At 51.0% G+C, this 13,528-nt stretch overlaps 1 protein-coding gene across 1 annotated transcript in view; it reads right to left on the reverse strand.

Annotated features, from left to right (window-relative positions):
• Positions 1-13,528, reverse strand: part of SH3RF3 (SH3 domain containing ring finger 3) — a 371,252-nt gene that overhangs the window by 73,736 nt on the left and 283,988 nt on the right. The window contains exon 5 of the mRNA XM_025353961.1: positions 12,347-12,450. Coding sequence (XP_025209746.1) covers positions 12,347-12,450 — 104 coding nt within the window. The remainder of the gene's footprint in view (positions 1-12,346; positions 12,451-13,528) is intronic.

Below are 13,528 nucleotides of genomic sequence, written 5' to 3' on the forward strand. Positions count from 1 at the left end.
CCTGTCACCCACAGCCTTAGGAGGATTCCACCTGTCCATCTGACAAGATGGGAAGGCAGCTCAGTAAGGCACAGTGACCCCAAAGCCCTCGAGGACCTCTGAACTGCATCCCAGGGCCAGGTCTTTGGACTTTCCGGTGGTTTCCTCTTTCTTCATGCTATCTAAAGTCTGATGCTCTGAGCAAGGGAAACCTTAGGGAAAACTGAGGGTGGGCTAAGCTAGTCTTGGGCTGGGTTTTCCTCACTTAATCTAACCTGGACTGGTTTTCCTGCCTGGCTTATCCAATCAACCAGAGCTGGAAGAGACCTCAGAGGCCCTTTTTAAGGGAAAGGTGGTTAAGTTAGAAAACTGTGGTTGCACACTTCTTTGCAGTAATTGTGCCATGATTAATTATTGGACCTTTTTTTTTTGAGACAGTATCTCACCCTGTCACCTAGGCTGGAGTGCAGTGGTGCAAACATAGCTCACTGCAGCCTCAACCGCCTGGGCTCCAGTGATCCTCCCACCTCAGCCTCCCAAGTAGCTGGGACCACAGGTGTGTGCCACCGTGCTGGCTAAGTTTTTTATTTTTTGTAAAGATGGGGTCCCCCTATGTTGCCCAGACTGGTCTTGAGCTCCTAGTCTCAAGCAATCCTCCCATTTCAGCCTTCCCAAAATGCTGGGATTACCCCGGCCTTAGTTTTAAGTCTTATTTGCAAACAAGAAAAGATTAAATTTAATGGTGAAAATCTTGGCTTAGGGTTTAGATGCTGTGCCCCCAACTCAGCCCACGGGCCAAGCTACTCTCATAAAATATTTAACTATACCCTCTATCTTTTCCTTATAAGGACTGGATAATACTTACAAAAGTGCTCTGCTACTTTTGGGATCTGGGGAAGGTTGGTTTTGAACGGATGGAGAGAACCGATCAGATTATTTTTATTTGCTCACAAGATTCAGCCACGGAAGCTGGTGGAGGCCTCAGTTCAGTAAGAGACCAAAGATGAATGTTAATGAAGAGTCATCTGGGGGATATCACACCAGTGCAGGCTGCTGGGTGGGGATGTTGACCCTCTCCAGTGGCTTGTGTACACAGTATGTCTCTGGGGATGTGAGGGAAGCTCACAGAACCCCCACTGCACCCTCCTGATGCTGGAGGAAAGTTCTACAGTGAAAACAGAAACAGAATGCAGCTCACGAGGGCTCAAGCAGGAAAAAAGGAGGACCAGTGTGGAATATTCTGGAACAGCATGAGAACCTTGTAGAGATTAAAAGTTTCTTGGCCTTAACATGAAATCTGCCACCCTTTTTGAACATCTTAATCCTACATAGCAAGTCCCTCTGCCCTCATTCAATGACCTTGGCTATTTCCTTTGTTTACAGGTGTCCCTCATGCCCTCCCCCTAGGGACATCCTGTGGGCTTCAGCTGTGGCCGGCATCTTTGTTTCTTTCCCTGTTTGAAATGGTGAACACTGACAGTGAAGTTAGGACCAACTCTGGGCTTCAGGAGGATACACAAAGCCATCAGGAGAGGAACTCCACCCGCCCCCCAACCGTGTACACAGTTTCAATGCTATGTCCAGGTGACAAATGGAGAGAACCCAGGGTGTGATTCTGTTCTGATCACCATAGAGGAAATACACTAAGGGAAAAGTCCAGTGAAAATGACAAACAACTGCAACCAACATGTGCCTATGTACTGTGCAGAGAAGCTGGAGGGGAGGAGAGGAGAATGGGGAGGGATGGAGAAGGAGAGGGGATAAGAGAGATGGAGTAGGGGGGAGGTAGGAGGAGGGGGAGGAAGGAGGAGGAGATGGGGAGGGGATGGGAGAGGATGGGGAGAGGATAGAGGAGGAAAGAGAAGGGGAGGGGGGAGGAGGAAAGAGAAGGGGAGCGGAGGGGAGAGTGGCTTCCACACAGCCTGGGCTGAGGCAAAGGAAGACAGACGAGGAGAGGAAGAGTGCAGAGACGGCTTGGATCTCTGGAAGGCTTATGAATCAGTAACAATGATGCACAAAGTGATGTGCCTGCTCTCAAAGAAATACAGTTGAGTGTAAATCCTGCTTAAGTTAGCCTCATCTGTTGCTTTATGGTGTCAGAGCAGTTTGCTTCAGTGGCCACACGCAGAATGTGCAGCCGGGCTGGCTCCTGGCCAGGGGCAGGTGGTATGCGACTCAGGCCGCACCAGCAGCTCCTTTTAGTTGGTTCTGGGGTCCGGGGCTGCCTTTGCTCTGGAGTGGGGGGTTCATCAGCTGCCAAGGCAGGCTCAGAACACGCCCAAGCTGCTGACCACAGCTTATGGACTCCTCTCCCTCCTGCTCCTGGGCTGGGCTGGTAGGCAAGGTGCAGAGCTGGGGGCTCAGTGGCCTGTGCTCCGTGGAGGCCTTATTCCATGGATTGGCTGTGGCTACACGCCGACTGGGGCTGGCCCACTTCTCCCTCCAGACCACCACTCCCGCACAGCATGGAGCTCGGTGGCCTGGGAGCATGGAACCCCAGGCAGGGCTACCCCTGCTCAGGAGGCCCTGTGCAACATGCTTCCTCCCAAGGGCTGTCTGTGGCCTTCTTGCAGAGGTTTCACGGCTGCAGACACAAAAGTTCGAGGGAATGGAGCTTCTGTCCATGGTCACGCATGTTCAGGGGTAGGGCCAGGGGCTGGGCTGCTGGAGCTGTCGGTGCGGCCTGGGGCACAGCTGGGGCAGGGCTTGGGCAAGGTGAGAGCGGCAGTCGCACTGAGGTGTGACTCGGGGAGGCTGGGGTCCTGAATGGGGTATGCTGACCCCTCGCTCCAAGCACAGGCCCAGTGTGGCCCACCCGTAGGGAGATGCTGCCCTGACGTGCACCACGGCACTAGTGCACTGGGCCTCTTTGTCTTATTTTAAGTTTGTTCTGTCGATGAGTAATCCTTCACTCTGGTCTCTATTTAAAGTTCGGCCTCTAGGTGCAGGTTGCTGGGGGAAGCGGAATGTAAATAAGCCTGGCTTCACTTTGGAAAATCTCTTCTCAGCCTACTTTTTTTTCCTCTGGGCACCTCGTAGAGGACACCAAAAGCAGATGGATGTGCTGGCTCCATTTTCTGGCATGCGGCTCGTATTGGGGGGGCCCTGGCCCAGGGGGGGTCACCTGCATCTGCTGTCCTCCCTGAGGTACTCAAGAGGAGGCCTTGGAAGGACCACACTGAAGAGCAATTTGTGCTGAGACCAGCCCTTCCCAACCTGCCTCCCTCCCACCTCTCAGGGTCTCTGCCGCTGCCCCCTGCAGCCACAGTGGCATCGCCTGTTACCCTGTTTCCCACCAACGTCTGTGAGTTGTGTCCTGTCAGGACTGCCAGTCCAGAGTCTCCTGGCTGAGCTGGACAGCGTCCCCTGCACTCAGTGGCAAGCTAGTCCTCATAGACACATGCACCTGGGCCTGGCATGCAGGGAGAACCGGGTGGCACCTGTAGGTAGCAGGGGTCACATCATCCTAGCTCCTGGGCCCAACTCTCACCTTCCATTTGCTTCAAAACACCTTGGCAGCTCAACACAGGCCCTGCGGAGTGCTCAGGGCATCTCCATAACACACAAGACCACCCTGCATGCTCAGACATCACCTCTGCAGATTCTCACAGGTTGGTACTTCAAGTACTTATTTAAGGCAATCATGGGATTTTAGGATCAGAGAGCCTTCCTCACCACTGCCTGGTAGTGTATATAGGGCTTTCATGCCAATTAGAAAAAGCACCTCTTGAGGGCAGGTTGCTGAGGACAAGTACAGCCTCCTCCAGGCATGGTGTGCAGTCAGGCACGGGGCCAGGGGCTCACTGCACCTGGGACAGTGCACAGACAGGATAGGCTGGCGGCTGGGCCGACTCGGCTGACCCAGCTGGGCATGGCATGTGTGTGCTTTCACGTGCAGCCTGTTGAAACTAACAGCACAGCCTTCGCTTACCCATACCACTTCCTTATTTCTATAGCAAGATCTTCGCTTGCTGCTAATTGTCTGCAGATTTCTCTTCTGCTCTAATCAGAGTAAACCGAAGTATTTTAGTGCCTCCGCTAATTTCATCCCCTTTCTCCTCTAGATGGTGGCTTGCTCATGCTTCTTCTAAAATAAGTAAACAATTCCCAGTTCTCCTACCAGAAGTCCCACTTCTGCTCTTCTCCCAGGGCCATGCTGGCTCGAGTTAGGGAGGTGTGTGCTTCCGCCTCACCACTTCCATCCAGGTGCAGCACCCACTCTGCAGGGAAGACCCACAGCAGGAGTGCTGTCAGGGGCTGCACTGGAGGCCAGGAGGCTGGGGAGGGCTGGGTAAGTCCTGCGGAAGGGCTGAAGCAGGCTCAGGAACTCAGAGGCGACCAGGAACTGCAGGCAGGGCGAGGATGAGTGCAGATGCTCAGAGGAGCGTGCAGGACACCTATTTGTATACAATGGGCTACTGTATAGTATAAACATACTATGCGATAGCATTATGTCTAAAAAAATGTAAATACCTTAATTAAGAAATATTTTATTTGGCCGGGCGCAGTGGCTCATGCCTGTAATCCCAGCACTTTGGGAGGCCGACGTGGGCAGATCACGAGGTCAGGAGATCAAGACCATCCTGGCTAACACGGTGAAACCTTGTCTCTACTAAAAATACAAAAACTTAGCCGGGCGTGGTGGCAGATGCCTGTAGTCCCAGCTACTTGGGAGGCTGAGGCAGGAGAATGGCGTGAACCCGGGAGGTAGAGCTTGCAGTGAACTGAGATCGTGCCACTGCACTCCAGCCTGGGTGACAGAGCGAGACCCTGTCTCAAAAAAAAAAACCCACAAAAAACAAAAAACAAAAAAACAACAAAAAAACATTTTATTTGTCCAGCACAGTGACTCATGCCTGTAATCCCAGCACTTTGGCAGCCTGAGGCAGGTGGTTCACCTGAGGTCACGAGTTTGAGGCCAGCCAGGCCAAAATGGTGAAACCCTGTCTCTACTAAAAAGACGAAAATTAGCCTAGCATCGTGGCAAGTACCTGCAATCCCAGCTACTAGGGAGGCTGGGGGTGGAGAATCGCTTGAACCCAGGAGGTGGAGGTTCCAGTGAGCTGAGATCAAGCCACTCCACTCCAGCCTTGTTAATGATCATCTGAGCCTTCAGGGAGTTATAATTTATTTGCTGATGGAGGGTCTTGTCTTGATGTGAACAGCTGCTGACTAATCAGGATGGTGGTGGCTGAAGGCAGGGATGGCTGTGGCAATTTCTTAAAATAAGACAGCAATGAGGTTTGCTACATTGACTTTTCCTTTCATGATAGATTTCTCTATAGCATTTGATGCTGTTTGACAGCATTTTACCCACAGTAGAATTTCTTTCAAAATTGGAGTCAATCCTCTTAAACCCTGCTACTGCTTTATCAACTGTTTATGAGCTATTCTAAACCCTTTGTCATTTCAATGATGTTCCCACCATTTTCACCAGGAGTAGATTTTATCTCAAGAAACCACTTTCTTGCCCATCCATAAGGAGCAACTTCTCCTCTGTTCAGGTTTTCTCATGAGATTGCAGCAATTCAGTCACGTCTTCAGGTTCAATTTTTAATTCTACTTCTCTTGCTGTTTCTCCACATCTGCAGTGACCTCCTTCACTGAAGTCTTGAACCAACCACTCAAAGTCATCCATGAGGACTGGAAGAACCTTCTTCAAAACTCCTGTTAATGTTGATATTTTGACCTCCCCATGAATCACAAATGTTCATCCTAGAATGCTGAATCCTTTCCAAAGGTTTTCAATTTACTTTGCTCAGATCCATGAGGGAAATCACCATCTATGGCAGCTATAGCCTATGAAAGGTACTTCTTGGCCAGGCTCACGATTGTAATCCCAGCACTTTGGGAGGCCAAGGCAGGCGGATCACTTGAGGCCAGGAGTTAGAGACCAGCCTGGCCAACATGGCGAAAACTTGTCTCTAGTAAAAAAAAAAAAAAAAATACAAAAATTGGCCAGGCGTGGTGGCACACGTGTGTAATTCCAGCTACTTGGAAGGCTGAGGCAGGAGAATGGCTTGAACCTAGGAGGCAGAGGTTGCAGTGAGCCAAGATCATGCCACTGCACTCCAGACTGCACAACAGAGTGAAACTCCATCTCAAAAAAAAAAAAAAATTTAAAAAAGGTACTTTTTAAATAAGAACACTTGACAATCTAAACTATTCCTTGATGCATGAGCTGAGGAATGAATGCTGTGTCAGCAGGCATGAAAACAACATTCATCTCCTTGTACATCTCCATCAGAGCTCTCGGATAACCAAGTACGCTGTCAATGAACAGTAATATTTTAAAAGGAATCTTTTTTCTGAGCAGTAGGTCTTGACAATGGACTTAAAATATTCAGGAAACCATGCTGTAAATACGTGTGCTATCATCCAGGCTTGGTTGTCCCATTTACAGAGCACAGGCAGAGTAGATTTAGCATAATTCTTAAGAGCCCTAGGGTTCTCGGAATGGTAAATGAACACTGGCTTCACTTAAAGTCACCAGCTGCATTAGCCCCTAAAAAGAGAGTCAGCCTGTCCTTTGAAGCTTTGAAGCCAGGCCTTGGTGTCTCCTCTCTAGCTATGAAAGTACTAGATGGCATCATTGTCCAATACACGGCTGTTTTGTCCACACTGAAAATCTGTTGTTTAGTGTCGCCACCTTCATCAGTGATTTTAGCTACATCTTCTGGATAACTTGCTTCAGCTTTTCCATCAGCACTTGCTGCTTTACCTTGTACTTTTATGGCTTCTTTCTTTAAACCTCATGAACCAACCTCTGCTAGCTTCAAATTTTTCTCCTTTAGCTTCCTCACCTCTCTCAGTGTTCATGGAGTTGAATAGAGTTAGGGGCTTGCTCTAGATAGGCTTTGACTCAAGGGAATGTTGCAGTTGGTCTGATCTTCTATTCAGGTCACTCAAACATTCTCCATATCAGCAATCAGGCTGTTTCACTTTCCTATAATTCATGTGTTCCCTGGAGTACCACTTATAATTTCCTTCAATAACTTCTCTTTTCATTGACAACTTAGATAACTGTTTGGTACAAGTTTCAGCCTATCTCAGCTTTTGACATGACTTCCTCGCCAAGCTTAATCATTTCTAACTTTTGACCGAAAGTGAGAGATGTTCGACTCTAGCTTTTGCTTGACCACTTAGAGGTCATGGAGGGTTACTAAATGGCCTGATTTCAATGTTGTTGTATCTCAGGGAAAAGGTAGGCCCGAGGAGAGAAAGAGAGATGGGGGAACGGTGGGTCCGTGCAGCCATCAGAACACACACATCACTTATTGAGTAAGTTTGCTGTCTTATATGGGCATGGTCCATGGTGCCCCAAACAATTCCAACAGTAACACCAAAAACCACTGATCACATCACCATAAAGATATAATGAAAAAGTCTGAAATATTATGAGAATTAGCAAAATGGGACACAGAGCCTCGAAGTGAGCACATGATGTTGAAAAAATGGCACCACTAGACTTGGTGGATGCTGGGTTGCCCCAAAGCTTACATTTGTTAAAAAAAAAAAAAATGTACTCTCTGTGAGGCACAACAAAATGAAGTGCAACGAAATGAGGTTTGCCTGTGTTTCAGATGCATTCTGAGGCTGAAGCCCCACCACTGGACAGGGCCCAGGGATGCCCAGCCTCGGGCCTCTGAAGGGCGATGAGTGGCTGATCACTCACTGTGGTGGCTGTGCTGGGAATTTCCCTCAGGGCGCATCATCACCCATGACTACCTCTTCAAAGGGCAGCCTGAAGCCAGCACTGGCTCACTTCCAATGGGGAAACTCCGCAGGGCTGTCTTGGCTCCAGAACCCTGAGGATCAACGAGGCTTCCCTTCAGCCACAGCTCAGGTGTGTCCTGAGAGCACTCCCCACAAACCTCCCCATCTCAGGGTCTGCCTCCAGGAAACCCAACCTAGACAATGCTGGTATCGCTGGGGATGTGCTGCTACCACCTGGGCCTGCATCTCCTTCCTTCCACTGCAACCGGCCCTGCAGCGGCCCCAGACATCTCTGACCTTTGCCCGCCAGGCTCTATGTCATCCAGAGACTCTCTCAATAAAATTCTCTGCTCTTCCCACTTGCATCTCCTCCACTTCCCCACCTGCTTGGGGTCCCAGCTCTGCCCTCTCTCTAGAGGTGCAGGTGGAAGAGGTGGGGATGAAGAGCACTCACCCCTCCAGTGGTTCTCAGGCTCACTCTCATATTCTTGGTCGCATCTGTCTGTAATATCCGGAGGATGGTGCCGCCAATGCCTGGAAGGGCTGACCATGGGGCCAGGCTGACCACAAGGCTGGGCACTGTCAGAGGAGGCTGGATGGATGACCTCTAAGACACCTCTTGGGAGCAGTACCCAGTGATTTTGCTGCTCCAAGCCTTCGTTCCAAGCCTGGCAGGGACTTATTTTACCAAGTCTGTTGTCTTGAACTCACGCTGATCCAGTCCATTGCAGGCTGAGTGCAGCACCAGCCTGTTCTCTGAATTTGCAGTGGAAGGTGCCCCTGTCTTGTGTTGGCATGGTTTGGTCAGCAGTCCTTTTCCTGTGTCCTAGAATGTGGGGACTGTTGTTATTGAGGCTGGTTTAGTGGCCTTTTGACCACATGCACAAATGGCAGTGGGAGGTCATGAGGAGGCCACTCCGGATCACATCAAGGCCTGCGAGGTCATCCCTGCCATGACAGAGAGCATGTCTCACATGACCAATGTCAACCACCAGATCCAGAGACCCTGGTCTGCACCCTAGCAGGGGAGGATGAAAACTGCTGACCACCATTCCCCTGGGCTTCCCTTTCCCTCTTGCAGGCCAACCCCCTCCTCTCCCTAAGTCTTCCTCTGGGCTCCTGGATAGGACTCCCAGGCCCCTCAGGTGCCATCTGGGTGGTCATGCACCTCACAGGGCACCTGGTTTTCCCTGCAGGTGATGAACTGCACCCATCGACTGTGGAAGTTTCCTTCTCTGATGGCAGGCTGACATGCAGTCCCAGACCAAGGCTCTGTGCCAAGAGTTACGTTGCTCTCGGATTGCAAGCACGCAGATCAAGCCAGACCCAGGCATGTCTGTCTGATGCATGTTTCTTCCTCCTCCTCCACCTCCTCCATTGCTGTAGGTGATGACGGGACATCTTGGATGGCTCCTGCAGGGTAGCCCTATGCCCTCTCCCTGCCTCCTCTGGTTCTTCACATCAGGCAGTGGCTCTAAGATGCCCATGAAGAAGTGGAGGTGAGAATCAACCCTTCCGAATCAGGGGCAACTTACTCACAGCGTTTCATCAACCTTGAGACCCTCTGGGTGGGTTGGCCGTGCCCAGGAGCATGGCCTCTAGGAGCAGACACTCATATTTCTGCTTTCCCAAATCACAGCAGGTCTGTCAGAGGAATAGCGGACAAGCCCCAGGGCCAGACAGTGGAATTCTCAACACAGTAGGGGGTGGAAAGGGGGTGCAGGAATGAGAGATGTCTCTGCAGACTCACAGTCGCCTCCATGCACTGGGTGAGCAAACTGAGACCTTTCTTGTGTTTCCAGGCAACTGAGCCCTTAGGGAATCCATGCCATGGAAGCCTTTCACATGCTGGAAGAAGGGGCAAGAACATCATCCAGCCATCGACATGCTAACCGTGTGGGATCAGACCTCTTAATCTCAAGGACTCATGTTTCAGCGCACATGATGTGGCCTGGAGAGGTCAAAGCTATGCAATTACGAAGATCAGGAACGAGGTCTCCTGAAGTCATTGCATGGCTGACTTTCACATCAGCCCCATCTGGGCCCTGGCTGGAGTCCCCAAGCCATCATTCTCCGGGCAGCAGCGCACTGTTGTTTGCTGTGGTTGTTTTTGCAACGACAGCACATCTCATGTTCAATTTCAGATTTCTGAACGTGACTTACAGATACTATTTTGGGAACAATGGTTAGATCAGACCCCCACCCCAGGTACCTGCCACAGGTAAGGTACGTGTGGGAATACCAGCGTCTTACGGCGGAAGAAGACAGGTGAGCAGTCAGACTAATTCCCCTCCCTCATAAACTGATGAGGTCAGTCTGATCTTTTCCTCTCTGGGGATAAAATAAAGGATGTCATGTTTGCAGAATGCATCATGCATGCTGCTGTAACATATGTAATGTTACCTGGCGTGTGACTGCTACTCAGTATCTCAGTATAACAGCCACGAACACACATGGAACGGACCATCACCAGTCACAGGTCATGCTGCCCATGATCCAGCTGCTGCATGGAGGGCCGCTGTGTCACCTGCAGACACATTCCTACCTAAATCCTTGTCATCCTTAGAAGGATGTTGTCCGACACATAAGTTTCCCTTCCCTCTTACCCAAATCTCAAGTTGAGTGGAAAGTACCCTCCCCTGGGGGAGAAGCCCAGAGGGAGATGGTGGAGGGCTAGAGGTCACAGCAACCTTGTCCCCCAGGGCAGGGGAACTGGGTGAAGAAGAGGTCCCTCCACACCTGCACCAAATTCAGAAGCCATCTGGGACCTGGAGGTTTGTCCACGGTTGAGGCCTCCAGAATATTCACAACTCTTGAGGGGCGACATGCCTGGAACTGTTACCTTTTGGGTCTCCAGGACAGAGCAGCCTTCTCGGATGGCTAATCCTTGAGCTCGCCTCACGCTGGGGAGCCCTCTGCACCCAGGAAGGGGAGGCCTTTGCTCTCATAGAACAAGTGGCAGCTACTGAGAGCCTGTGTACAGGCATTCAGCTGGTCATGGGACTCCAAAACAAACCCATTTGGGCTTTGCCCTTGAAGCACTCATGGCCTCAGCAACCTGACCTGCGTCCTGCCTCTCGTTTGGGAAATTCCATCAGGGCCATCCCCTGTGGGCGCAGGTTTCTTTCCTCAGATAGCATTCTGCATCCAATTCTTCAAGAGGAGCGAACCCATCACCCCCCACCCTCCCATGTGCCTTCTTGACACCAGCTTTGCCTGAAGCTGCCAGAACTGAGCTAGGAGCATGGCAGGAGATGGAGGGAGTATTTTTTTTTTTGTCCAGTGCTGGTGAAAACTTGAATATCAGTCTCAAGGCATCCGGAAGTAGCCTGCTCAGGAAGCTAGGTAAAAAATAGGCACCTTTCAAATTCCTTTCATTACATTGCTTAATCACAGTGGGAGGATACTTTCCAGCTTTCTTGCCGACCACTGGAGAAAGGCTGGCGTTTCCAGTGGGCTTAGAGGTGGCTGAGCGTGTGCCAGCAGCTGAGCTACTTCTAGACCTTTTGAAGCTTGGCAAGTTGCTCTTCAAAATGCTTTTTTGCTTGAAATACCTCCTGTTCAGCTGGGTGCAGTGCCTCACGCCTGTAATCCCAGAATTTTGTGAGGCCGAATCAGGTGGATCACAAGATCAGGAGATCGAGACCATCCTGGCTAACACGGTGAAACCCCGTCTCTACTAAAAATTACAAAAAATTAGCCGGGCGTGGTGGCGGGCGCCTGTAGTCCCAGCTACTTGGGAGGCTAAGGGAGGACAATGGCGTGAACCTGGGGTGTGGAGCTTGCAGTGAGCCGAGACTGCACCACTGCACTCCAGCCTGGGAGACACAGCAAGACTCCACCTCAAAAAAAAAAAAAAAAAAAAAGAAATACATCCTGTTCTGCAACAACACAGGTTCTGAGTGTCCCTCTGACCTCTGACCCAGCCTGCATTGACAGAGCTTTCTGTATTTGTCATATTGTTTGCCAAGTTCATAGACTTCACCTTAACACAGTCATTCCAGTGGCTGAGCTCTGCCAAACACAAGAGCAAAAGGGAGTCTAATTCTTCAGAGCATGATTTAAATGGGGAATTTTAAAATTGCACTTATCTGTTAAGAGCTGTAATTTAACTGGGCAGATGTTCTAAACAAGATAAGTATCTCACTTCCTAGCACTGATTCATCTGGTTATATTTGGGGATGAGATGCAGCTGGCATGCGCTGGTGTGGCCCTGGGATGGAGGCTGAAACACAGAACCACCTCCAAGCAGTTGGTGACTACTGGCTGCCCAAGCTCCTAGACTACCCGCTGCTCTGCGCACCTGCTTCCCTCCTGCCTCTCCCCCCCAATCTCGGACTTTCCATGCTATGGAGAGCCTGCTCCACACTACGGCTGGCTCCTCTCCTGTTGACTGGGACCTGCATTGTGAATACTCTGAATATCCTCCCTGCTTAGAAGAAATGTCCTAGAAACATCAACATCAAAAGGAACTGCTAGACTTTTGTCTTCCACACTCTCCTTTCAGTGGTGTTATTAGATGCACATAACTATACTGGTCAACTAGTAACACATGGAAAAACCCCTGCGGAAACCACACGTGGACAGGCCAGCCCAGGCAGGAGGGAGGGCTGCAGGCACGGGACCCCGACAGACACAAAGGGCAGCTCACACGTTGAGGGGCAGCTGGACCTTGGGAGGCGTGCCCTGCTCTCCAGACACCGAGGCAGCTCGCGGGACAGCTGTGGGGGTAGATCCTGCCGAGGAGGAGGTATCCTGGAAACAGACAAGAGGGGACAGGAGTGAGGAGACAGAGACTCCATCCAAAGGAAAGAGAAATGCAAGGTGAGGCTGCATCCACAGGTGCCTGTGCTTCCCCAGCTGCCGGGCTGTTTGGCCTCCAAAGTGCCGTGCCTACCTGGACTGTCAAAATGGTTCTCCAATCATGGGAGGGAGCCTGGCAGCCCAGGACCCCTGCCCTGAGGTGGTTTTCGAGAGCCCCTTCCCAGCAGCTCAGGGAGCCTTCTACGGCCTGCGTCCAGGCTGGTCAGCGTCACGCTATAGTCAGGACGTGGAGAGGCCGTGTTCCAGACCTCGCTTTGTTCTTAGACCTTGAATTAATTATTATTGTGTTTGTTTAAAAAAAATCCACACGAAATCTTTCATGCTAGGAAACAGAGCTTATTTAAAAAGAGCATCCCCAGGAACTGGAGATTAATCCCTAAAGAAAATTAGTCCCATGACAGCAGACAGAGCAGCAGGCCAAGAGGACCGGGAGTCACAGGGCGCCCCCCCTCCCCCCAAGACCCCAAAGTGCTCCAAGCTTCAAGGATTTTTTAAGCGAGGAGATGACCCGAGGAACGGTCAGCATCAGTGGTGCGCTGTGCTCTCTGGGGGCAGTGTGGGGGGGGTGAGGGAGGAATCTGGGTGGCATCATGGTCTTGCCAAGGGAATTCCTACATGGAGAATCCTCAGCCCCAGCCCGTGCAGGGCAGAGCTGCCCCCAGGTCCCTCAACCACCCAGCTTGCTCGCCCTGCCCCAGCCTTCCCTAGGACAGTGTCCTGTCTTCCTGTTCAGAGGCATTTGATGGCAGAGGGGTCTGACCTGTGTCCCTCTCAAACATCTGTCCGAGTCCCAGCCCTGGCACCAGTGCTTGTGGTCTTATCTGGAATAGGGGTCTTTGCAGATATGAGGTAAGGAGCCTGAGAATAGATCATCCTTTTAGAGCGGGCCCCAAATCCAATGATGAGTATCCTTACAAGACAGAGGAGGAGGAGCGGGATGTGGAAGGGAAGGAAGCCCACGCGAGGACGGAGCAGAGACGGGAGTGATGCATCCACAAGCCAAGGGGTG

This window comes from Theropithecus gelada, chromosome 13, assembly GCF_003255815.1.
Source record: "Theropithecus gelada isolate Dixy chromosome 13, Tgel_1.0, whole genome shotgun sequence".
NCBI classification, from domain to species: Eukaryota; Metazoa; Chordata; class Mammalia; order Primates; family Cercopithecidae; genus Theropithecus; species Theropithecus gelada.